Here is a 26,574-nt window from a genome sequence, read left to right on the forward strand (position 1 = left end):
CAGGTGTCACCTGACCTGCCCTGAAAACACTGATATCACCATGGCAACACAGAGAGTTTCATCACCGTTTTCTATTGTAATGAATGATTTTATATAGGATTTTGTTTTGTTTTCTTTTTTTTTTTGCAAATGTAAACCTGTTATCTGTGGTAATGCAACAACTTTCAAATGAGTTTTTATTTCAATATTAAATATTATTAAATATTGCTGTGTCATGTGGAAACCTTCTCAGGCTCATTGAGTTTTATGTTTTAAACACTTGATTTTAATCCCAGAAAAGAAAACTTTGCCTCTGATTTCTGTCCTTTTGGAGCTGAAAGCAAAGATGTTCCACTGTGGACATTTTGCTTTACGTAAGTACTAATTTGAGATACTTGTACATGAAATATCGTACTTTTTACTTCACAACAGCTTTAGTTACCTTAAACATTAAGATTTTAGCACAAAACATATGAAGAGTTTATAAAATAAGATGTTTTGTTATAAGTTAAACTACCAAACAGTTATAAGTACAACTAAAAACAATCACTTGAATGATGAGGAATAATTTAATGATAGAATATATAATAGTACAACAGTCACAGACACATTACTGCTCCAAGTACTTTTGATACTTTAAGTACATTTTGCTTATCAAACTTATAATAAACCACCACAGCCTCTTTTTGATGTGACTCAGATATATTTCAGCTGATGTATAAAAACATTCAGGTATGATATGCAGAAAATGACTCTGCTTGTTTCTGATGAAATTAGTTTTGAGATATTTCCAAAAAAAATATTGTTAATGAAAAGTATATCCAATTAAGTAATAAAATGCAGCAGCAACATTAAAATGACACATAGGTAATAATAACCAAATAACAGGCCTATAACGTTATAACACTGTGTTGGGGCCCTGCTGCATAATGAATACTTTTACTTTTAATACATACATTTATGTTAATTAATTAATTATTAATTTATTTTAGCAAAATGGCTTTCTTATACTTTATGATTAAGTATGTATAAAGTTGGTTTTACTACTTTTCTGAATACTTCTATACTACTATACTATAAACAGTGATAGCTAACTATACTATACTATACTATACTATACTATACTATACTATACTCTAATGATTTATACTGACAGTGTTTGTCTACATTTTGTTCCCTTTTTTCAGTTTAAGACATTTATTCTTGTTTAAATTCATTTTTTAGTAGATTTTTTTCAGCTTAATAAATAAACAAATGAAAATTATACCATAAATTATTATATAAGTTACACATAAAACAATTATTGTTTTTCTCTATATTTTACATTTGACTATTCATTATTATTATTATTATTGATATCCTATATTACATTTTAATCAGTATTATATTTGTTTTGTTAATTTTATTTAAGATAAATAAAGATTCATCTCGAGACCCTGACCCTTCACCCTCCGTGCGTCATGACGTCAGTGCTGAGTACGTCCACACGGGCCTCGCTCTCCGCTCCGCGCCCCGAGCTGTCATCATTCTACCGGGAGAGGCGAAGGGCATCCGGGATACCGGCCGAGAGAGGAGCCGCTGAAACTCGTTTCTCGAGGTCAGTAACTGGTTCTTCTGACTTCAACGACGCCTGAGCGTCTACGGGGACTTTGTCTGATCTCGTCTTGTAATAAAGACAGATCTTAATCTCAGTTTACTGATGACTGAAATCATCCGTCTCGAGGAATTTGAGACAGACAAAACCTGTTAGCATGTTAGCAGCGTGCTAGCTAACACACACACACACACACACATACACTCACACTCACACTCACACTGTCAGGGTAACCAACGTTACCGTGATGGCTAGGTCATCTGTCAAAATACTCGCCGAATCTGTCGATGTGGGTGAAAATTATGGCTCACTTAATAGAAGAAAAGTACCATTATTACTGTTGGAGTTAGCTTTCTAACACACGCTCAAGTTAACTCAGTTAGCACCCGCGTAGCTGCTAGCCAAACGTGCCAATGCCAATTAATAGAGTCGAAAGTAGAAGCTAACCCGGCTAATTACATAACCTGACACGTTAGCTCTCATGCTAATCGTGTTGCAAGTTTGGTAATAACATGCACTCTTTGGCGCTGTGGGTTTTGTTATGAACACGTTTAAACGTTAAATGGAGATAATTTTACAATGTTTTGATGAAGCAAGCAGTAATTTTCGGGAACTCATGACTCGTGAAAGGACAAAGTGATTTACAGATAGCGTAGCCAATAGGAGAGCAGAGAGATCCTCTTTCCGGGCGTGATTTATCGCAGGCAGCCAATCAGGAGGCCGAGGAGGCAGGTGGTGGGCGTGTCCACGGAGGGGTGAGGGAAAGAGAATGGAGGCAGGCAGGGAGTGGAGAGCACCCAACAAGGTCAAAACACAGACCAGGGAACTCCAGCTGAGGGAGCAGATGAAGACAGAGCAGAGGTTCCTCCGGTCGGTCAGACTGCAAATAACAAAAGCTACAAGTTTGTTGTTGTAATTGAAGGTTTGTCTAAACTTTTACTCCCTCTGGCTGCTTGTCATACAGCAGTGGTTGTGGGACACACACCAGGAGCGTAAAGCTGGCAGTACGCTACACACTGAATAACATTTGGCAGGTTCTCAGCCAGCAGGGAACCAGCCAATGTCCACACTGTGACCTCAGGTGTGTGTCTGTCTGTCTGTCTGTCTGTCGGAGTGACAGGTGTCTCAGCGTGTCCCGTTCGGGTCACAAGTGTAACTGCATGGTGGCTGCCTTCATGTGCCGCTGTGCTCCACCTGGGGTCTGCCACCTCCGACCTAATCCACAGTTGTTGGGACAAAGAAGGTCATGAGTGATCGAACAGTAATTCCAGCAGAAGTTGGTATTACCAATGCCAAAATAATACATGTACAGTTTTCTTTTTCCATTTAACAAAATATTCCAATGCAACAATGTTGTTTTATTTGTTAAAATAAGGAACTCTAAATGAGCCAATTCAGCTAAGAGGTTAATAAAAAGCCAAAAAATACAATAAAATAATATGTATAATTTGCCCAAACAGTACACATCCTCACAAAATGAATTGAATCGGCAGTCAAGAACCATCAAGCTTTTTTTTTTCCTTTTTATCAGCAGGTCAAGATATAAACTTTTACAAACAGTCTCGTATCAGAATCACCCAACTACAAAACTAACTGATGGAAATGGAGGACAACTGGACTCATTTCTTTTGGCTGCTCTCAGCTGTTGGTTAAGCTACTTTTGAATCAGACACTGGTACAACCTCCTCTACTGCTGTCCGGTGTGACCGACTGAGCAGCCAATCAGGAGAGAGGATGTCAGAACTCTTCTGTGACCTGGACACACACTTTTAATTTCTCCGACTGTGTGGAAATCAGATGTTTTCATATATATTTCACACAGATGAAGACATTAAAATGCGATTCCTGCAGGCTGTTACAGGATGTGAGGGTTGGGGGGGCAGGTTGCTGCTCTGTAGGTGAGCTAGATAAGAAAAAGCATAACGCAGAAGCACATCACAAATTAAAATAGCAAAGTCGCCCCCCTGAGCACTGAGGGGAAGCAGACTTTGCGGTGTAGCCTGCAAACATGTTTTAACAATTTGTTATTGTCATTTTCACTCTACACATCAGGCACTTTTTTGTCCTCTCTGCCTGTCCTCTTTCGCTCCTGTCCTTGTACATTAATGATGTGAAGCTTTTTCTCAAGTTGAAACATTTTTTACCTGAAGAAAAGTTCATGTCTGTGACGAGCTTGTTTAGTGTCAACATATTGTGAGTTTCATGTTCATGGTGATTTAAAAAGTGAACACACAAACCCTCATTCTCTCTCTCACTTAAACATTGTGTCTCTCTCTCCCTCTCAGTGGACTGACGGACTAGTGGACAGTGGACGCTTCATTCATCCCTCTCTGTTCTTGGACTGACCCCGGTGGAGTGAGTTGTTTTTTTATCCCCCTGAGGTTGAGGACGTTTGCCCATCGGACTGACCACCACCACCGTGTGCGTGTGATACTTTAAGGACTGCTCATGCATCGCTTAAGGACTTGTGCGGCGCGATTGCGTCCGCTCACCGCCTCGCAGGCGGCTCAGACTGTCGGCCAGCAGAGGCCACTCACAGTCACCTCCACAGGTGGCACAAGGACGTTTCAGCCAATCAGGTGCTACACGGCACCTGTGGCCTCGGAGCCGTTCCTGAATGGGACGAGCTCCAACTATGTGGAGGAGATGTACTACGCCTGGCTGGAGGATCCTAAGAGTGTTCACAAGGTAAGAAGGAGTGAAGCGCCTTCCCCCTGCTGGTCTGGAGGGGCAGTGCAAATTTGAAAGAACATAAAAGGGGTCTTTAATGGTGGTTTATGGCTGAAGGTCCAGTGAAACATGAAGGTAGCTAATGTGACTGTAAAGCAGAGGAATAAATGTCTAAATTACCGTTTTAATATCGTTCAAATATGCGATTATGCTGCATCCAACGTCGTCAGTTCTCACAAGACGTTTACCAGCACACGGACGTCAGCAGGGTCTGAATTTGTGTTTTTTCCTCATCTTCCACTACACTGAACATTTCTACCAGCCATTGAGACTTTCTGTCTCCCACTTCTGAACTCTACTGTAGAACGCTTTAGAAATGTCAACACTGAGTCAGTGATACCAGAGAGTAGAAATATGGGATATACCGCCCAACCAGAAGGCTAAAAAGGCTAAGAATTTCTTTTTAAAATCAATGTTTCTTAAAATAATAGGTGACCTGAAACGTTAACCTGCCACAGCCAACATCTACCCTGTTACTGGCAGGTGCTAATTTCATTCCCCGTCTGTCAGAGCAGTGATGAAAAGATTTGTTATTTTTAGACAGGTTAAAGTCCTCAGACTGTCTTTTTATTTTATTTCCTCGGGTAATATTTTCAGCTAGTATGACGTAATGCATGAAGGTGACACACTGCATGGCTGGTGGGAGGTAGCGCCCCCTGAGGGACCGAATGAAGCTGATGGTGTTACATCAACGCATTTTAACCGAGTTAAAGGACAAGCAGGCTAATAATAGCTGCTTGTAGCTCAGTCACATGACGGAGCTGATTTGCTGTCCATAGTGAAGACACAGGAGGCCGGACTGCTGCAAGGAGTCTGTTAGTTATGTCTTAATGAATAGTTCCTACAGGTCTACAGGTTGAGAATGAATATATGTTTACACACAGCTTAAATCCCATGGCTGAGTTGTCAGCTGTGTGTGTCATGTCACAGGTGTTATGTAAAGACTGGACACTGTGACCTTGCTTTTATCAGCTTAGCAAACCAGGTGGAAGCTACACAGCAGGACTGGACACTCTCTGTTATAACAGTGGTGGAAAGTAACACAGTGCATCCCCTCAAACATTAAGTCTGAAGTACTTGTGCTTTAACATCCATACTTTCATTTCCTGTTACTTTATGCTCAGTTATTGTCACTGTTTAAATCTCTAGTTCAGGGTGTGTGTAGACACAGTGTGGAGAGGAGTTCAGAGGCAACGAAAACACATCCGTGCATTCAGAAAGCGAGCAGATGTTACCGCCAACACCAGGGTTATTTCTCCTTCTGTTGTCTTAACAAGATGGCAGACATGCTACCATGTGTCACCATGGCAACCACGGTACCCATATGAGAGAAACAATACAGGGGTTGATTTTTATTGGTGTGGGAGATCCCTGAATGACGCACATCTTCACCAGCATTCAAAAAACCACACTGTAAACAACAAACGGTGAGAGATGAATGCGATCACTGCATGAAACACTTTGTCCTGTGACTTTAAATTTCTTCTTTTAGAAGTAAGGACCACTGCTGTTGTGTTTTGAATATATAGTAGCTAAAAGTGCAAATTAGGCTGAATTATAAACACAAATGTTCACAAAATTGTAGGACTTGGGGATAAAGGGGAAAAAAACTGTGAATATTTTGTTGTGCATATGCATAAAGTCTAAAACATTAAAGGCACGTTTTTTAGGCCTGGAAGAACAAACAACTGAGCAGGAATAATTTCTCTTACAAGACTGTAATTATCATGCTCACAATGTAAATATTTAACACATTATTTAGTCCTATCTGTACCATTTTACCAGCCCACAGATGACAGAGCAAATGTCCTCATATTCACTTAACAAAGGCACAGATTTAAATATCAATCTCAGGGTTTTAAGGATCAATATTGGACATCACAGAAAGCCGTGATTCATCGGAGAAAGCTATTTTTAACTGACTGTGGTTTCTGTGCAGCTCCTCAAAGACACAAACAGGTGAACAGAGTCGGTCTAGACTTTGTGCTGCTCCTTCACAGTAAAAGCCTGAGCTGTCAGTTGTGTTCACTGCTTCAGTTTGTGATCCTGTGACACCGGAGCAGCTGCAGGATGTGATGAGTCTGCATCACCTGTCCTCTCACAACAGAAACACACAGGTGTGCTCGCACCTGTTCTCTGTCTGCCTGTCTGTCTGCTTCCACACCAGTGTAGTCTCACTAAACTGACTGTGATAAGTCTTGTTAAGGCGGTTTGTTTTGACAGATATGTGAAGATAAGTCCAGTTATAACTATTATTATTTTTGATGAATTTTCTAATGCCAGTCACACCTCAGGGGTTCCAAAATCCAAATCGATTCTGAAAACTGGTTGAATCACATCTTTAAAGGAGAAGCTTTCCACACATCTTACAAGATTTGACAATTATATCATCGCTCACTACAGTATATAATTAAGGTTATCACCAGAAGGTTCAGTGGACCACTGCACATGATCTCACCTGATCTGATGGAGAAGCAGGTATAAACAGCAGAGAACTTTTACTGCGAGAACTGGTGGTGAGATTTTAACCTTCAGTTTTGATATTCGTCGACAGTAGTTGGCTAACCATCATTAGCCTGAACAGCTAACATGTGTAATACCGTGAGCTCCTCCTCCCGGTAGACTTGTCTCTCTCTTATTGGCTGCTGTGGTCCGACTGGAAAGAAGTGATGTAATCATCCACGTTTTGAATCCTAATTATCAGACATGTTTGAAATGATTTGGGCAGATCTGGAGGTTTAGTTTTGGATCTGTAAACACCTTTAATTACCAGATAATCTTGGCCAAACATCAGTACAGACCAAGGCAGAACTCTCCTCCAGTCATCGTGACGGGTGAATCATCAGATAAAGCTCCTCCTGAACGTGTGGGGGGACATTTAACAGCTTAAAACAGCAGTCGTGGAGTCTTGCTGTAGATCTTCGTGGGCCCTGCTTGAGTTGTGACGAGAAGGTCAAACAGAGCAGTGTGGTGAATTAATGAGTCAGACACTTCCTCTTTAGTCACTTCCTCTCTTTCTAAAATGTACAGCTCAGTCTGACCGGTGTGTCCGTCCTCCACTGTAATGGTGCGTTGTTGCTTTGTTGCTTGCTTGTTGTTTTTCTTCTTTCTGCATTTCCCTGGTTCAAACTTACACTGAGTTCCCAAAAAGCGTCCTCTGATCTGACAGCCCTACTTTCAAAAAGGGACAGATTAATGATTAAATACAGACCAAACTAGACTTTCTTACCATATCTCATTGTGTCTTTTCCACTTTCAGCTTTTCAACTTTTTTGAAATTTGTTTGCAGGGATGTGAAACATCAGACATCATCATCAGAAAAAACAGACTGGAACATGAGACACATGAAACATGATCAGTGTAAATAATAAGTAATCTACATGTAGTTGTTATTCATTCAAAAAAAGAATTTATTTTGAATAAATTGTCTGTTTCAGAGTTAATAATCTGAAACATTTGCAGAGTTTTTTCCCTTTAACATGAACGCGGCTGTGCAGAGCTGGAATGGTGTCTCACAGGTTTAATATCAGTGTCAGTTTACAGACAGGAGCTGTGTTGTGGTTATTTAACATGGGTGTAATTTTACACAACGCCCAAAACAATACAGCCTGAATAACCTCAGTAACACAGTACAACTACATTGGCCATTGCTTGCAATAGTTACAAATATGCTTCTAATAAAATATAAACTCTTATTTTCTTTGCTCTGATTGCGACAGGTTGAATTACAGTAGTTTAAAGCCTGAGAGCTTTGGTTTCCCTGGCAGGCAAAAGAGATCGAAAAAATCATATTAAAAGTTGTTTTTACATGAACGACAGCACTGACTTCACCACCCAAGAGCGCTAACCTTTATTACAGTCCTGCAACTACAAACCAGACATGAGCAATGAGCTGTTTTTGGACTCAATAAATGAACATGCGTGACTCTTTATGTCTCAGCTGAGAGACGATCGTCATTGTCTCAGTAGAAACGTTTAGATCTCTGATCATTATATCGCTGACTCTTTCCTTTGGCATGTCGTCTGTCGTCTGGCTGGATTTGTCTGGAACCAGTCTGTCTCGTCCCGCCGGTTAATTGAGAATTTTTACCAGAGAAAGGTGAAGGGAGTTTTTCTGGATGAGAAAAATTAGAAATATTACCAGTGCTGGAAGAATCAGAATCAGAATCAACTTTATTAGACAAGTTTGTACGAGCAAACAAGGAATTTGACTCCGGTGAAACTTGTCTCTCTATGTACAGTAAGAAAATTAGAAATAAACTACAACAATGAGAATAAGAACAGAACAATATAAGTACTCATAACAACAGTATGCACAGTGGAGGTAGGTGTGGTGCATTTATGTAGTGCAAAAGTAGTGCAAATATAGTGCAAATGTGCAGTATGGGACTATTGCACTGTGGTTCCTGAGTCTCTGAGACTAGTGAGAGTTCATCGGGGTGGCGGCCTGGGGGAAGAAACTGTCTCTGTGTCTGCTGGTTTTGGCGTACAGAGCTCTGTAGCGCCTACCAGACGGGAGGAGTTTAAAGAGTTTATGTGAGGGGGTCTGCAGAGATGTTACTACAGAGAAGTCCTCAGATCCATTTAATAATATACAAATAGTGTAGTTTAGAGATGTAATTACAGCGTGTAAAAACATTTGGTTATGCTCATATCAGAAAAACACAAAGTACTGAGTTTGTTTTCATGAAAATAAAATGATACTAAAAGTACGCAAGTGGAAAAGTTCTGTTACTTGAGTGAAAGTATAGAAGTAAAGAGTCAAATGTATGATGCCAGTGTTCTAGTATTATATGTTGTATTATTAGATTATGATTACTCACGTAGGAATATAAAGGCAGCATCTTATTGTGAAATCTGGTGGCGGTGGGACGAACTAAAACATTGTTTTTTTCTATATTTGTGTTTATTTCCCTGCATAACAACACGCTGTTGTTTCTAAAGTCATCATAGTTTTTTAAAACTGGTCATTTGAAAAGAAACGTGTCAGACAAATGTAGTTACTCTCACGTAACTTGTACTTGAGTACAGTACTACAGTCGTGGTGCGTTCAGGTGCAGTTTTCTTCTTCTTCTTCTCCGGGACTCTTGTTCATCGCTGCGAGCAGACAGAAATGTTTTAAGTGTATGCAGGGAGGATTTATTGGACTGTTATTGTTCACTTGTGAGACAAACGGGGGGTCAGGGTCGTGTCTGTGAGGGAGGAGTGTGTCAGTTATCACAGCTGTAACGTGACATCCAAGCTGATTCGACCGCCATCGTTTGCTTCAAGGTTGCAGTTTTATTATGAACATTCATTCTAGTCTTTGACCTGTCGGACCTTTTAGTATGAAATTGTTGATATTTGTACTCGAGCACTTCCATTTTATGCAACTTCATACTTCTACTTCAGTAACCTCAGAGGGAATATTTTGCTTTTACTGTGCTGACAGCTTTACTTTCAGATTACAGTTTTTCCTCTCCGATTAATATCACATATTTCCAGATGTTTTGATTTTGACTGTTTGTGATTAACTGAAGGATGAAGAGTTCTTTTCATGTGCTGAGAAACTTTCTCCTCCTCCTGAAGACAAATAAACAACTTAAAACTCGTCACAAAGCTGAAAACAGCCTGTTTTCCTGAAGTCATGAAACTTTTTGGGACTTTGTCGAGATCTGTGTTTCTCACAGGACAGCGATGCTCCAAACACATGACGACCTCGTGTCCCATGATGCACTGCTGCTGATTAAACTAACTTTAAGTAATTAAAATGAGCTCAGTCTTAATCAATAACACTCACACACTTTTACATAAGTAAGGTTTTGAATACAGGGGGTGTTTTCATAATGTGGTATCACTACTGTTACGGAATTAAATGATCAGAGGACTCCTTCCACCACTGCCTCTGGCTCCTGAGGAGGAGTGTGGTGAAGAGCAGGCAGTCACGGGAGGTTGTTGCGAGCAGCCGAGTCGTCAGATGTGTCGCCGTAGAGTGAGACGGCTGTTTTTAGCCAAGTCACAAACAGCCTTTTCTTTGTTGGTTGGTTAGAACCCAAAATACTTCCATGCTCTGCTTGTTAGGTGCCTCGCCGTCGAGATTATCCGATCCGCACGACTTTGCTCGGTACTGTCGTCCTCCATTTTGTGCCGATTACCTTATTTCACTGATGGTATGACAGACAACACTTAGAACAGGTCATTCCTGTTTCTTCCACCCTGTTAGAGATGTTTGTTTCATAGAACTGAGCGATAAATGAAACCAAATGAAACCAATTAACGAGTCCTGTAGGCACTGACTTGACACACTGATATCCAACGTCTGCAGAACAACTTCTTGGTTCCACTTTCAGCGTTGACTTACTGTATGTACTGAAACCATGTGGTATGTTTGCTTGAATATAGTCATAATCTTCCAGTGAATATTGATTTACATGATATTATTGCCTCCAGAGAGGGAAAAGACGTGTTGGTGCTGGACTGCAGTGAGAGCGTAAAATCTGGAGTGAGTTTGTCTTTGGTTGTGATGAGAGCAGAGCGTCTGTGACTCATGAGTCCAGAATGAGTTTTTGTCACCACAGAGCTAAAGGCCGATACTCTAACAGACGGAGAGAAAAGGCTGTACATATTTTCCCCGTGTGCTGGGAGGGCCGCTGCCTTTGAACTGGAACAGAAATGCTGTTTGTTTCTGTGGGGGGGGGACTGTTTTTCTCCTCCAGAGAGAGGTCGGCGTTACCTTCCCTGTTAAAGTCTCCGCTGGTTTTGGGCTAAAGCGTTGGTAGCTGCTCTGAGACTGTATGAAGAAGTGGACGTGGCCATTGTGACGCTTGTGAATGACCGTTTTGTAGCCAGAAGTGATCATAGTTCGGCGCAGGGGTGTAGCTGAGTCACCAGCTGACTAACCTGGTTAGCAAGACACACGTACACTTATCATGTACAAGTTCTTATCTATTATTACTAGATCAGAAAACCTAACACCCATTTCCACTGATTTGCCTTAAAGGGGCTGAAATGTGTGTATATATGTGGCTCATTTTTCTGTATTGTATTTTTCTATCTCTGCTCCCCTGTGAAGCACTTTGTAACTGTATTAAAAAGGTGCTATATTGATCGTTAATGTGATATTAATTGGGATGCTAATTTTGGCAGCTGAAGAAAACAAAATAGAAAAACGTTTTTTTGGCACCCAAGATGTTTCAGTGAACTTAAATGAAGTGAGAACAAACTGATGATAGATATTATTTAAATGTGCACAGTGCCATGAATACACGCAGGTATACTTCTGGCCGTGGTAGCAATTTATCAATCACAGGGTAGTCAGGCCCTAAATCATACCCTGATTTATCGTCTGTTTTTCCTCTAAATGGGATCATAGTTTACTAAACGAACAACCTGCTGTGTTGAAGAAGACTGTAAACTAGTGACTGAGACCACACACTCAAGTGAGAAGTCGGCTCATTTTCTCATTGACTTCCATCCAATCAGACTTCACTGGCTTCTGTTTTACAGGCCACAGATAGAAGTCACAGAGAGGAACGAGTCTGTAAAGGCAGAAGAACAGCTGTGTTCCTCTAATATCTTTTCATTAAAACTTTTCTCATTTTGTTTTCCTCTGTCTCTCTTCCCCCTCATCTCTCACCCCCTTTCTCCTCTTTACCTTCCTCTTCTCTCCCCCTCTTCCTCCTCTCGCCCAGTCGTGGGATGTATTTTTCAGGAACGCCAACGCCGGCGCTCCTCCCGGTGCCGCCTACCAGTCTCCTCTGAGTCTGTCTGCCGTTCCTCAGCTCTCCTCTCTGGTCGGAGCTCAGCCCAACGTGGAGAAGCTGGTGGAGGATCACCTGGCCGTCCAGTCCCTCATCAGGGCCTACCAGGTACGTGCACACACACACACACACGCACACACACACACACACACACACACACACACAAACTGAATTATACCCTCCGTATACAGCTTATTTGTATACCTACTTAAAGCGATCTGCAGGATGTTGATTTCACGTGTTACACATCTCAGACTGCAAATATGTCATAAAGGGTCAGTTCACCAAAATCACAAAAAAAGTTCCTAGTTCCCATAATGCTTTGGGGGATGTAAACAGAATGTATAATGTTGCCATAGAAACCGTGAGTAAGCTGTGAGGCTTCAACATGAGCCCTGTTTTTTTTTTTTTTATATATATTTTTGCTCACATTTTGTCAAAGGGTCCATTAAAAGTGTGCTGAACAGATTATCAGCAGCTCCTGTTTGCAGTAAACAAATGGACGTACAGCCAGCTGTGACTGGATTACTTTGACACTGAAGAAAACTGAAAAACACGGTGATTCTCAGGCAAGTTCTGCAGTTATAAGAGCATCTTTTTTTTCCTGTGACTTCTAAGCAGATTAATGGGCGATTAATGGTAGAATCAGTCAAGTACAGTAAATTCATGTTGTTTTTAGACCGTCTGAATCCGCATGTCCCTTTCACCTCTCATTTATCGTGTCTCTCCCTTCACACCCCCTTGAAATCTCCCTTTGAGAGGCTCCTCAGATTTTAAAACCTCTCCTGTTGTCATATCTGTCCAGGCTGATTGTTTCGGTTTGGATATATCCTGTAGACGTGGCAATTTTGGTGAACTGACCTTTTAAAGGGGACACATTGAAGGACAATATCAGCGTCTTATCATGATTTAGACCTGCAGCTGTAAATCGTGCAGAGCCTGTGGTTCCTACGTAGAAGGAGTTACAAGAGGATTAATAGAGGAGGAATCAGAAAATAACAGAATTATCTCTAATCTGTGCCATTTTCTTTGCGGTTTATTCTAAATGTTTCCTCTTTAGACCTTTTTAAAATACAGAAAATGTCACTCTTCGGTTGAATTGGTCACAACCGGTGATGAAAGTAACAAGTAAACTTTCTTTAGGACCATAAGACAAAACAGAAAGGGAGCCACAGACTCTAGGTTTAATCTAAAAGTGAGTTTGAGTGGCTGCTTCGTCCAATATTTAGGTTTTTGTTTTAAATCAAATAGAATTTTTTTTTTTTACAATGTTGAGTCTCCTAATTATAGACAAATACATAAATAAAAAGTGAAAACATGTTTTATTCTCGTATCTATATTTCTGGATCCGGACTGTCCCCTGATAGATGATCCATGGTTGTATTTTGTCATATTTAACTTGTCTTTTTTCCCCAGAACCTCATCATGTAACATGGAGCTCAGTAGAGCCAACACATACTGTCATTAAATAATTAATTTTAAATGCTTGTTTGTTCTTTTTATGACGTTTTATTGTTATTTGTTAAGGTGGGGTCTTTCAGTCATCATTAAATGGAATTATTATTATTAGAAGTTGTTGTATAGTCATTTCTTTTGATTAATTATTCTATTTAAATCATGATTAAATACAATCCTAGTGTGTGTAAGTCAGTAATAAACCCATAGGATATACTTGATGTAGTTCAGAGTTTCTCAACCTGAGAGCAGAAACTAATGTGAGATTTATGGTTTGTGTTTAGTTAACAGTTTGAAAAGTTAATTGGTTTCCAATTAAATAAAAGTGGAGCTTCTTTCATGAAATTACATTTACTTTGAATCTGAACATGTTTTTGATTGTTTTTTTCTGACTAGAAAAGGTTGAGAAACCCTGATTACTGACGTAGTTACTGGAGGTCTTCACAGGTCCACAATTGTCAGGAAACTTATTCGAACCTGATGTGTATTAATAGATTTTCACTAAAAGAAACCTGGTTTGAAAGGGACCTGAGCGATTGAGACGGACTTCTGGGCTCAGCTCTCAGTTTGGATTTAATTGACGTGAAATCTAATTCAAGCAGAAACCTGACATCAGTGTGTAACTCCAGAAGTGTAAGCAGCAGCTCTGGATCGACTCTGATAAACAACACAGCTCAAACGAACAGCTCTGTATTCATTTATCTGTATCTTTTTATTGTCATTAGCTTCTAAAATCTTAGTAGAGAAGAGAGTCTCTGTCAGATGTTTAATGGCACCAACAGTATGTTGTAGTTCTAAATGTAAACATGCAGGGTTACCAGAGCCGACTTTTTATCAGGCGATTCTGATGCAGCAACTCAGAGCATCTGCTACCTAAATATAGTCTTAATACCTCACTACACACCCTCCTCAAACACACACATGTTGTTATGAGCATTTTCAATATAAAAGAATAAAAAACAGAATGGAAATGCTGGATATAAATCACCAAAAAATACTTTTTGGTTTGTTATTGAGCAAAGTGTGAAGGGAACAGATTCAGTGACTTAAACATTCAAAGAAGAAATGAAACCACAGGAAAACATAAAATCCATGTGGAGCCATGAGCAGACTGTAACCTTCCTGCCTGCCTTGCTTCCTATATATGAATATATGCCGTCTTACTGTGTCTCCTCTGCAGTGACATAATGGCACCCTGCTGGAAAACCAGCTGTTTATCTCGATGAACCAGCTCCTAATAACTGCATAACGATAGTGGATGGAAACACATTATCTGACATTTTCTTTTACAGATGTCTCTAAATTCCCTTTAAACCAGCTCTACGTGTGAATGGAATCCTGCCTGCTGTGTGGCATCATTTTTATGTACGATCACATGAGCTCAGGGATCTGAGTCTGTCAACACATGACTCAGTTAAATTCTTAATCATACATTCTTAATCATAAATACATTTTGAACAAAAGCACTCAAACCTTTAGTCGTCAATAGTTGACATTGTTATCGAGCGGCAGCACCGTCACCATCAGTGTGTAACAGTCAGCCCGACGCAGACCAGAGGGTAAACAGACCCGGCTAGAAACACAGTTGACCCAAATAGAGACCAACACTGGCAGCAGCCAATACATCAGGACCCGACTGGACCTGATTAGACTGAATAAGCTGTAATCTGGAGCCGGCCAGACTCGGATCCTGGCTCGGCTCTCACTTATGTGGACCTGTGCGGACCTCCGGTAATGAGGCATGCCTGTCGGTGCTGTTTGTGTTGTGATAACCAGGTGTGTGTGTGTTTAGGTGATGGGGCATCACAATGCCCAGTTGGATCCTCTGGGAATCAGCTGTGTGAATTTTGATGATGCTCCGGTCAATACCGGCTTCCAGGACGTCGGTGAGAACGCCAGAACTGAAAAAACAAACTGCTTCCAGTCTGTTGTGTTAATGTTGCTCTTCCCTCCCACCCTCCCCCTCTTCTCTCTCTCTCTTATTTCCTTTCTCTCTCTCTGTCAAATCTTTTTCCTCTCTTATGCTCTCCCTCTTGTTGTCCGACCTCTTCCTTCTTTCCTCTGTCCTTGTTTTTGTCTCGAATCCTCTTTCGACGTCGACCTTTTTCTACTGCGGCGTTCCTCCTTTTCTATACCTTCCCTTAATTTTACCAAATTTTGCACTCCATCCTGCCTCCGATCCACTCGGCTCTCCTCACCCTCCCACCTCACCTTCGTCCACTACGTTGCATTTTATTTCCTCCTCCTCACCTTCTTCACCCTCTCGTCCTGTCCTCCTCCTCCTCCTCACTCCTCCACTACCTCCATGTCCTCCTCCTCCTGCTCTGGGTGGGCTCTTGTCACTCCCTGTAGATCCGAGGGCACCATGTGGCCCAGTTGGACCCCCTCGGCATCATGGACGCCGATCTGGACTCGTGTGTCCCCACTGACATTATCACTTCCTCCGACAAGCTGGGTGAGGAGCTAAACGCTTAGAAAGCCACCAGGTCTCCCCCGTCCCCCCTGTTTTCTCCCGGTCTGCCTCGCAGTGCGGCTGTTTCTAATCTTCACAGACAGTCGGGGGAGTTTGCTGAGCTGGGAATGTTTCTGTAATCTTGCCTTGAACTGAAACCTTGTCGTACTTTAGAAGAATTCCTCAAACCTTCTTGTGTACAATAAGCGTTTCTGAGATTTTGGCCTGAACTGGAAACTTCCTGAATGTTCTTGTGGATTAACTAAACCCAAAAAAATGACCCTTCGTTGATCACTCAAATGTTCCTGGAACGCTCTTGTATATGATGAATGTTTCTGCTGCTTGATAATTCATAAACCTTTAGTGTTTTGTTAATGGGAGACGTTTCTGAAATGTGTGTCACTTTCACTAACAGTTTCTGAAACCTTAATTGTATACAACAATTATCTCTAGATGCCCTCTTGTGTCCTTTAATATGACCTTTCTACAGTCACTGTTTCTGAAACTTTATTGTTTTGAACCTTAAAATTGGAACCAACATTAATTGACAGAGGAAAACAGTCAGTTAAAGACCTTAAGCCTCCTCAAAACGTCCTTACAACCTGGGTCACGTGGTTTCGTGAGAGATCTCAACTGGATTCACTTTGCAGGGATGGATTTGGGCCTCAGGTGTTGTGGATTTAATCCTTTTACACCTGGTTGCACAGGAGCAGCCACGAGATGTGGGCCAGGATAAAAAGGTCGGCTGTTCATTTGAGCAAAAAATGAAATGAGATATAAAATCTTTGAGAAATGATTTAGGGAAAAATAAGTCACTTTAAGACTTCAATCATTTAACAACAGATGTTCACGTTTCCAGTCTTTCTGAGCGACTTCTTGTTCATGTTTTCCTAAAACTCTCAGCCACAACTGGATAAACTCCACCTGCTGAGGAAGATCATGTGATACGATTGTAAGCTCTGGAACAGCTGGAAAATAGACACAGAGTTGAGATCGTTTGGTCATTGTAGACATTCAGAGGTTCTGAGATGTTTTCAGATCTGTTTGACCGTCCTTGTAAAGACGTGTGACCCCTGTTGGTTGTCTTTGTATCAGTTGGTGTTGACTTGTTAGCTAACCTTGTGGACGATGCATCAGTAGCTTGCTGCTGTGGAGTCTGTGGCATCTTTGGTTTGATCTGTCAGCAGAAACGTCCGGCTTTAGTCAGTGAATGTGTTTTTAGCTTCTTGCTGTTCGTTGTTTGGCTTCTGCTTTTGACCCGTTAGCTCTGGGCGGCGGCCTCGTTAGCTTGTTGCATCAGTAACGTCTGTCTTCTCTCCGTTGGCTGGTCGCTGTAGAGACGTTGAGGCTGTTGACCTGCTCGGCTCTTTGTCACCACCGTTTTAAATGAGAATCTTTATATTGATTTAGTGTCGTATACAATAGAAATGACTACTAACTCTTGTCAACTCATGCACAGCCCAATTCATCTCCAATTCATTCATTTCAGGTTGAAGCAAGTTAGAGAAGAGAAACCTCAGAGACTCTGCTCCATTATTGGCAAAACGTTTTGGTCACTAACTCTTCATCAGGTAAAATGGGAACAAAGCATTGGTCCGTTGTCATTGATGTGTCTTGTCTTTATGGTGGGAGGCACCCTCTGATTGGTTAACTGCAGACTGTGGGACTGACAGCTCTGACTGGCCTCACCTGAGCAGGTAGATCCACCTGGAACGCTTTGTTCCTTTGTTTTACCTGATGAAGGTGTAGGGACTGGAACGTTGTATTTTCACTAAAGGTTTTTACAAGTACTCGCGTGGGAGCTTTCTCTTCTCTTCTCTTGCTTTTGGATATTTTCTCCTACACACAAAACAAGTTAAATCTGAGGGGTCACAAGATGAAAAACTGGGAAGGAAAAAAAAGAAGAGATTTACCGCTAAATTCAAAAGAACTTTTAAAAGCTAATAAAACAAGTAAGAAAAGAAAAGTCTGAGACTAAATCAGGACCAAATCAGGTGTTTAGTCGTTTTGTATGTCGCTCTGACCAATCAGCAGTCTCCGTCCCATTCATGAAATCTTCACTTGACACAGAAGCAGAAGTGTCGACTGTTAAATGTTCAATTCAACGTTTGTCATGTTGATCACGGGCACATGTTGCCTTTAAAGTCGTTTCTATAAACTGTTGTCGACTTAGAGAAGTCTGTGCAGCTTCAAACATCTCAGAAACAGATGAACACGTGTGGAGAGATCATTCTTAATCCCAACCACTAATCTCTGAGTGGTTCTCATCCAAGCGAGGGAACATTTGAGCTGCTGAAAAAGATTAATAACCTTTGCCGGGAGTCAAACCTCTAAAACCAGACTGAATGAACTCTTAACATGTATTTTAGTATAATAGCTCAAATAGGAAGCTCTTGATTCTCTTTATTGTGTGGTCATATCAGACTGGATCATTCTGTAGTACTAAATTAGTTTGTAGGTCGGCCCATCATATCTTCATTATTTCATAAGAATCAAACTAAAATAAACATGTGAGCACCTGGTCTGTCTCTACTGTCTTATGTGGGCTCTCTTGGCTCGTATTACCACTAACCACTAGTCAGTGTTAGCGTTGCTTTACTGCTTTTACTGAACTGAAAATGAGACACCATGTGACACCAGCACTGTTCAGTACTTCATGACTCATCACAGCAACGTTTTACAGGTCCGTCACCATAATCTAATAGTACTCAAACTTCTAGTGTTGCATGGACAGATTGTGAGAGATGTTTTTGAGCTCAGACTCTCTGGTATGTTGACATATTTAACGTTTGTGGTGAAAACGGAGGACGTCAGTGTTGAGTTCTGTGTTCCTGCTGCTCAGGAATTAGTCCCCTCCCTGCTGGTGGTGTTGTTACCTGTGCAGAATGGCTTCCTGTTTGGGAAAACCTTCAGTGTGGGTTGGTTGTCGTGTGGCTTCTGTATTGAGGACTTTTTAACCTCCGCATGATGTTTATCGCGTCTCTCTTTCTCCACCGCTTCACTCTAAAATCACACCTTCTCTAAACCAAACCTCAGGACTTTTTTTTTTTTGCAAATTTGTGGGCTAATAAAAAGGCGGTGGAGACGTTGAGATGCCGGGGCCGGTGTTGTGCTCAGTTTTATCTCTAGGTGGTTGTGGCGGTGGTGTAAAATGGCAGTGGGTGTCGGGTTTGAGTCGGTTGTAGGTCACTAATGGTGTCCGGGTATCTCTCCCTTTGCTGCCCCCTGCTGGCGACCCAACCAGACGTGGCTGTGTTCAAGGAGAGGCTGAGAATCCTAACGGTAGGAGGTACGAGAAACGACAACGCTGGTGTGTCACTGCGCAGCGCTGTGAAGCCAGTACTTCATCTGTAGTAGAGTATTTTCACTGTAGTAGTCTGCACGTAACGTCTGCACGAGCTGCAGGACGTCAGAAACACGTCCTGCTGTCTGCTGGACTGACGGCAGATCAGTCCATCCAACACACAGCAGGATCTGCTTCTGACATCCTGCAGCTCGGGTAAACGTTACGTGCACTAGAGGGTGGGATAGAAAATAAAAAGATATTTGATTTGGTTCACTGTCTTTGTTTTTATCAAATTTGTCTTACAGGAGTTTTTACAGGCAACTTGGAGAACAGTAGTCACCACCACTAAAGTAGTGTTTCAGGTGCGAAACATAAAAATGAGGGGGAAGAAATAACATAAATCATAGACAGGACAAACTAAACTCTAAAGTCTGTGGTAAATACACAGAATAAACACATTTAAACCAGACAAAATGACAAACGTAGCCTGTTTGCTCATGTCAGAAGCACAAAAACCAAGAGAAAATGATCCAGTCAGAAAAATCTGAGCAAGTCAACTAACCAGTCAGGTAAAATGCAAAAATGATGTCCAGAATATGATCGAATGCACTAATGTGCATGTAAACATAGTCATTATTCATTCAACTTGTTTCTGCAAATACAAACATTGAAACGTGTTCCAGAGAGTTCGATACTAACTTGATTAATTCAAAATTAAAAAATAGTTTTATTGCTGCTTTTCCCCAAATAAGAGCAGCTGATTAGTTTTTCTTCTTACCACAGAGATCCACAGTTTCACCATGAAGAAGATTCAAAGCCAGTGTGGCTCTTTTACAGTAGACCAAACCACCTTGGCGTAGTGATTTGTGATTTTAAGTAACATGGCGGCGTTCTGAAAGCAGAAGAGACGTGAGGTGTAGCACAGCAGCGCCTGGTTTTATCCTGCACATTCACCCTTTTTACACCAACGTCGATTCGGCTCCGTTACTGCTTTCATATATTTTAACACAGCAAAGCAGAATAACGTCACATTATTCACATCTGGAAGAGGCAGCATAAAGGGGGCAACTGTCCCAATCAACAGATAACAGTATTTACTACATTTTCTCTGGTGGTGACTGCTGATATTTGCAGGCTCACTTTCCTTCACTCCTGTGGAAAGATTGCAGAGTTTATCTGGCATCAGACAGTGAACCAGAGTGAAATGTCTCTTTAAGATTTCAGAACACAGGAAACATTGTGAAGAGATTCAGAGAGACAAAAATATTCTGCTAAATGTACAAACTGCAGGATCTTTGCTCCAGTTTTGTTCTTTGTGAAGCAGCTGTTTTCTGTGTTTATTAGAAACGATGAAGTGCTGCTTCCTCCCCCTGATCTCTAAATGTCTCCTGTGTGTTCTGGTCGGTGAAGTTAGCTTAGCATTGTTAGCCTGTAGCTGCTGCTAGCGCCCTGCTCTGTCCAGTAAACAGTAGAACAGTTTGTAGAGACCTCTGATGGGTGATTTATCTCTCAGAGTTCACACAGAGGTGACGTCAGGAACTTATTTTTAACTGTGGCCACAAAGTGATTCAAAACCACTGTTCAGGTAACGTCTCGAACATTTTCTAGACGCGGAGGCGAGAGAAAGTACTAATACCTCAGTACTACTAAATAACCCAGAGGTATTTGAGTATTCTCTACCATATACTACTTTATACTTCTACTCCACGACAGTTCAGAGGCAAATATTGTTTCTACGGTACTAGTAAGTTACTTTGCAGGTTCAGATTAATAATACAAAATACAAGCATGTGAATTATAATGTGTTATCATATGTATGAAGGTATTACACTGCTTTGGTGAATACTCTAATCTGATTGGTCATTTATGGCAATCTACGGTTTGTTATTTCCTTATAGCAGACTGTTGCTATGGAGACAGTACTGATAGCAGAAGCAGTGAAATCATCTTTATGTCAGTATTGTGATGATAATGCCATTGTTACAAAACGAGCCCCGACAGGATGATGTAAGACCTCCGTACATTATCCCTTAGTTAAGATAAGACTGTGCTGATCACAGGGTCGAAACTCACAAGGTAACCAGCACTGAACAAGATGATAGATTTTAAAATATTATACAAAGTTTATTCATGTTTCAAAATGCAGAGTTACAAATTGCTTTAGGAAGGAATTAAAGAAAATAACTAAGGGAAAAGACGAAGAAAACAAGACTGTACTGCATCTAAAACCAGGAGGGGAAATGGTGCACATGGTACATATGAAGTTATAAAACCAAAAATAAAGACTTAATCATCACATATATTAGGTGACTTTGAATTACTTCATTAATAACAATGATCTGTTATTGCAGCTCATCAGTTTGTTTTAAACACATTTTAGTTTGTGGCCAACATTTAAATCTACACTTCCCCACGTCACCCTGTTTGTTTGACCTGCAACACTGGCTGAAATGTTCCTGTTGGTTTTCCACAGACATGAACTCACCACAGGTGTCCTTTATCCTAAAAGGACTCTAAGAAGAAAGAACACTTGTTTGTAGTGTTTGTGGTTTATAAAGGGAAAGAAAATGCTTTAATTTTTTTATTATTCTATAAAATTTGCCTAAATTTGGTGTTATTAAGAAGATTAGGAACACTTACAGAAAAGGTTCAGCCTGTATTATTTAGCCTTGCTAGCTTGTTTAATGTTTCTGGTGGCGCGAAGCTTCAAACTCCTTTTAGCTTTTAGTCGAAGCTTTTTTTATTCTTCTTTCTCCTCTGCACTCTTTTATTTTTGATCTCCTTTTCAGCTCTTCCTCTCTCGGTTTTCTGATTTTCTCTCATGTTTGGGGCTCTTCTACAGTTTTAGCCGTTAGCCATCTTCCTCGGTGTGTTCTTGAAATCCAGAGAGGACAGCAGACACCAGCAGTACTAACACTACTGTAGCTGTAACGTACTGAAAGACCCTGCGCTGCTTCTCTCTGATCTATAAATCACCTGCCGGCCTTGTAACAAGCGCTGCGGCAGCGTCAGTCGGACTTTACTGGACAGTTTGTCTCTTCTTTGATTGCAGAGAAATATGCATTTAAACCTTTTCCACATCTGACTAGGATTTATCTTAAACCTTCTCCTGAAGTGGTTTAGCTTCCGTCTCTAATGCACCTTGGTTGCGTTGACGACTCTCGGCCTCTGTGATTCAGGATAGCTGTTATAAAGGTGCAGTGAGGAGGATTTAGAGGGCTCTTCTGGCAGAAATGAAATAAAGTATTTATAATTCTGTTTTCAGGAGTTTATAATCACCTGACAGTAAGAATGGTTGTGTTATGGTAGCTTAGAATCAGCCCTTTACCTCTACGTAGGGGGCAGGTCCTCTTCCATGGAGTCTGCCATGTTAGACCACCATGTTTCTACCGTAGCCCAGAGTGGACAAACAACGGCCTTTCCTGTTTTTACGTTTACGCTGCAGCCCGAGTTTGGTGGCGTGAAAGCACCGATTGGAGGAAGAAGAAGGGGAGGAATGTCATTTAATGTCCTGACAAATGGAGTACCAGAATTATTATTTAGCACAAGAAAAAGCAAAGGGAGCGTGAATCCTCGTCAGCCACCGTAGGTTCTCCTACACGCAGGGGTTCTCACTTTTTTGCAGACTACTATCTCTCCTGTGTATGAGACTCTAGATTTAGGCAACAACATATGATTTTAACAAGTTTAAAGATTCAGTGTTAATGATCTAACATGAACAAAAACACAGGAGCAAATCAGATCAAATCAGTTTCACTTCTTTACAGATATGAACACCGTGTAAGTGGTAAAACAAGGAGGCCTGGATATGTGCTGAAGCCCTCACTAGCTCAGTGTGTGCGCTGAGGCAGAAGAGGGGCTGTGAATCCGTCCTCTTGTGAAAATGCAGTAAACGAAGTGTTTCGATTGTGTGTTTCAGAGTCAGAGTGCCAGTCACAGTTTAGTGTCGGCTGCAGACGAAGTGGTAAAGATCAGAAACCTGTCAGCTGCTGTTTGTGTCTGTGGAGCTGTTTGTGTGAAAACGCCTCGGCTGTGACATGTTTTTAGCAGAGAAGAAGACTTTAATGTGTCCTCCCCTCCCTCACCACCTCCCGTCTCTCAGGATGATGATTGAGGAAGTGAGGAAAGCGAATGAGAGGCTGAGCAGTGATCCGTCTGCCTGCTGTCTGTAGAGACTCCGCTTCTTGATTGGCCTGCTTGGCTGCGAGTCGTGTGATTGGTTTGCGACTGTGCTGCTTCCTCCTCGAGTTTTATAACCTCTGTCAGCTTTCTGATTGGCCGAATCAATTGTCAGTCCGCCCAGTTCGGCCCTCTGATTGGCAGGTTGTGTGTCGTCTGTTCACAGAGTGTAACAGGACACATTTAAGGTCGCAGGATTCAAGGACGCTGCAGGATCGTTTACAGTCCGCTGAGGGAGTTTAAACTGAAGTTAGACTGTTTTCCGGAACATTTTTGTGACATAAACACACACAAAAACACACTTCTACTCTCTCTCTCTCCATCTTTCCTCTCTCCTCCATAACACATCCTCCACTAACTGTCCCATAATCAGTTTGAAGTTGCAAATTAACTGAATAAACCCCCCCAACCTGCCCCTCATGTTTCCGCTCAGTCATCGCTGCTGTCATGAACACATCTCTGCTCTCTGTGTGGTGAAGTGGAGCTTCTTTTTTTAATCATTATTATCTTCTGTTTTATCACAAGTTAAAACAAGCGGTTTCCTCTCAGCTTGTGGACACTTCACCCTCTGTCTTGTCTTCCAGGCGGCCCGTGCTGATTATTCAGGGGTCAGCAGCGGACAACCAGCCAGGAAGTGGCTCATAAATCTAGATTGTTGATGCAGGTTTTGTTGACGTCAGTGCAGAGAAAACAGCTTATAAACACTTGTTCAGTCTGAAGTGAAGCATCGAGAAGCATTCACGTGTTTTTCCCCTACTTTGATTGCAGTACCTCCAAAAATACTCTAAACACTGTCAGCACTATCTTTTTTATTTTTCTTCTTACTGATCTAACAACTTTCACACATCGTTTTTCTGTCCAGAAACAAGATTTGATAGTTTGACCTGTTAATCCATAAATCCTGATTTTGTTCTTCACAGTCGGTAACAAAATCTGACCAGAGCGTTGCCAAGCTACGCATTATTTTCTATATTCTATTCTTCTATACAGATTTTTCTGACTCCTAAATTGTAATTTTTGCTGCTGATATGCCAAAAACAGCTTCTGTGGGTTTCTTCCTGACGTTTCTGGGAAAACCCCGACGTGCAGCAGTTATCTGAGGAGCTGCTTCAGTGTCTGCGTAGAAATGTGCTGCATCCTGCTGACAGGAACAGAAGGAGACAAGATAGAATAGAAATGTAGATGTATTGTGTTGGCTGTTTAGTGCTGATGAAAGAAAAGAGCTGAGTAGATCTGCAGCCAAAGAGATGAATAACTAACAGGACGCATGTGGACCTGCAGCTGTTGTATCATCGTGTTGTTCACTGAGCTCAAAGCGTTTAATTCTGATCAGGCAGAGTTTGAAATCCTAACGATCAATTAGAACAGTGGAAAAGAAATCAGTAACTTTACTCTCAAGCTGGTTAGAAACTATCAGGTGAAGATACCTGATTAGAAACTGAATGTAATGTTACTGTTATTGTGGCATCCTGGTTATCTTATTTTAATTATATGTTGCTCTTAATTCAGTGCTCTGCCTCACACAAACTGTTAGCTGTTGTGCTTTTAGTTTGAAACAGAAAAATCCTAAATAATTTGGCTCGGCTAACTCTTGAAGAGGATATTTTTGGCAAGTTGTTCATAATTTGTTGCAGTTAACAAAGAGATTATTAAACAAAATAATTAGGGATGTAACTATATGCTGCACAGCTTTCTAAACCTTTGTGGTAAACGTCCCACTACGTCTCACTAACACGTGTCGACTGGACGCCGGCCTTCAGAGGTTTGGTTTTTCAGCTCACAGCTCAGTTTGATGTCAAAAAACTAAATCAGCTGCAGGAAGAGGACGTTTCATTCAAACACAGGGCTAAATCCTGACCGGTGTCACCTGTTAAAGGATCAGTCTGGTGTTTCTTCTTGTCAAGAAATCCCAACAGAGTCTTAGTGTGTTTCTCGATACTCTCTGGCAAACAAAAAAAAACTCCCCATAAATATATAATTTTGTATTTTTAAAACTTTTCAGTAATTTCCTAAATCGGCCGCTCGCTGTATATAACGGCTATTTGTCAACAAATCAAAAGTCAAACTTAATCAAACTTGTCATGTGGTTTACGTAGGCACATGAAGTCTGTTGCTGAATAACAGTACAGAACAGTAATAATATTACTGATAATGATAATAATAAAATAGTGAAGTGGCTTCTATAACGCATTTGTCTGGGACTATTTTCAGTGGCGGATTAATCTACATTTAGTGCTGTAGTGAGTATTTGGAGCAGCGGGACGGTGTATGTGAATAAACCACAGTGTGTGTGTTCATGGCGATGAAGGACCATGTCGCCCATAGCAACAGTGAGGCTCCCTGATGTGTTTTGGAGATATTCAGATATTCACCCGCAGTGTTTAAGACGTATTGACAAGAAGAAAAGTGTCAGCAGACTGATCCTGAGCTCTGCCATGTCTGGTTTCATGTGTGAACCTGCTGATGGGCTCAGATTAATGATACTAACGATGTCTCTCCTTACTTTTGTTTGTTTTTTTTACCCTCACCCTGTCCTGCTTGTTGTAAAACCACTGCACCACAAACACCCCCCCCCCACCCCGCCCCCACCAACGCCACGAAAAACTAAAACCACCGTCTCTGCTGCTGCCGTCACTCCACTCTGTCCTCTCGTCTTTGTTCCTCTGTTCATCTGCTGCACGTTTATCGTCTTTCTGTGCTTTGAAAACATGTTTCTGCATGTTCTCCATATCGTGTTTATAATGCATATCCATCCATTTATTCATTCATTACTAACTCATACGTGCATCTGTTCATTTGTCCATGGCCTGTTTGTTTGTCTGTCCATCTCTTTTGTGTCCACTCCCTCCGTCCTTCGACCTTTTCTCACCTCCTTCCCTCTTTTTTTTTCCTCCTCGAACCCTTCCTCTCCCCTCCTCCTCCTCCTCCTCCTCCTCCTCCTCCCTTTCCTACCCTCCTGTCCTGTGGTGCATCATGGGACGTGTAGGCTTCTACGGTCTGGATGAGTCGGACCTGGACAAGGTGTTCCGGCTGCCCACCACCACCTTCATCGGAGGCTCGGAGAGCGCTTTGCCACTGAAGGAGATCATTCGCCGACTGGAGGTAAACACAGACACACAGAGCTCGATCTACACCAGCAGTAACGCTACTTGAACTAAGT

General features: G+C 41.4%; 1 protein-coding gene across 3 annotated transcripts in view; it reads left to right on the top strand.

The window, feature by feature from the left end:
- Positions 1 to 1,498: 1,498 nt before the first annotated feature.
- The window catches only part of ogdha (oxoglutarate dehydrogenase a), a 35,224-nt gene continuing 10,148 nt past the window's right edge, over positions 1,499 to 26,574 (top strand). Inside the window, exons 1-7 of one of the 3 annotated variants that reach the window (XM_070833154.1) lie at positions 1,499 to 1,576; positions 3,859 to 4,261; positions 11,974 to 12,150; positions 15,850 to 15,952; positions 19,194 to 19,238; positions 23,155 to 23,199; positions 26,401 to 26,516. In XM_070833154.1, the coding sequence (XP_070689255.1) occupies positions 4,022 to 4,261; positions 11,974 to 12,150; positions 15,850 to 15,952; positions 19,194 to 19,238; positions 23,155 to 23,199; positions 26,401 to 26,516 (726 nt within the window). In that variant the 5' untranslated portion in view covers positions 1,499 to 1,576; positions 3,859 to 4,021. The remainder of the gene's footprint in view (positions 1,577 to 3,858; positions 4,262 to 11,973; positions 12,151 to 15,849; positions 15,953 to 19,193; positions 19,239 to 23,154; positions 23,200 to 26,400; positions 26,517 to 26,574) is intronic. The other 2 variants (XM_070833155.1, XM_070833156.1) reach the window with 2 other exon arrangements.

Source organism: Pempheris klunzingeri, chromosome 7, assembly GCF_042242105.1.
Source record: "Pempheris klunzingeri isolate RE-2024b chromosome 7, fPemKlu1.hap1, whole genome shotgun sequence".
Taxonomy (NCBI): domain Eukaryota; kingdom Metazoa; phylum Chordata; class Actinopteri; order Acropomatiformes; family Pempheridae; genus Pempheris; species Pempheris klunzingeri.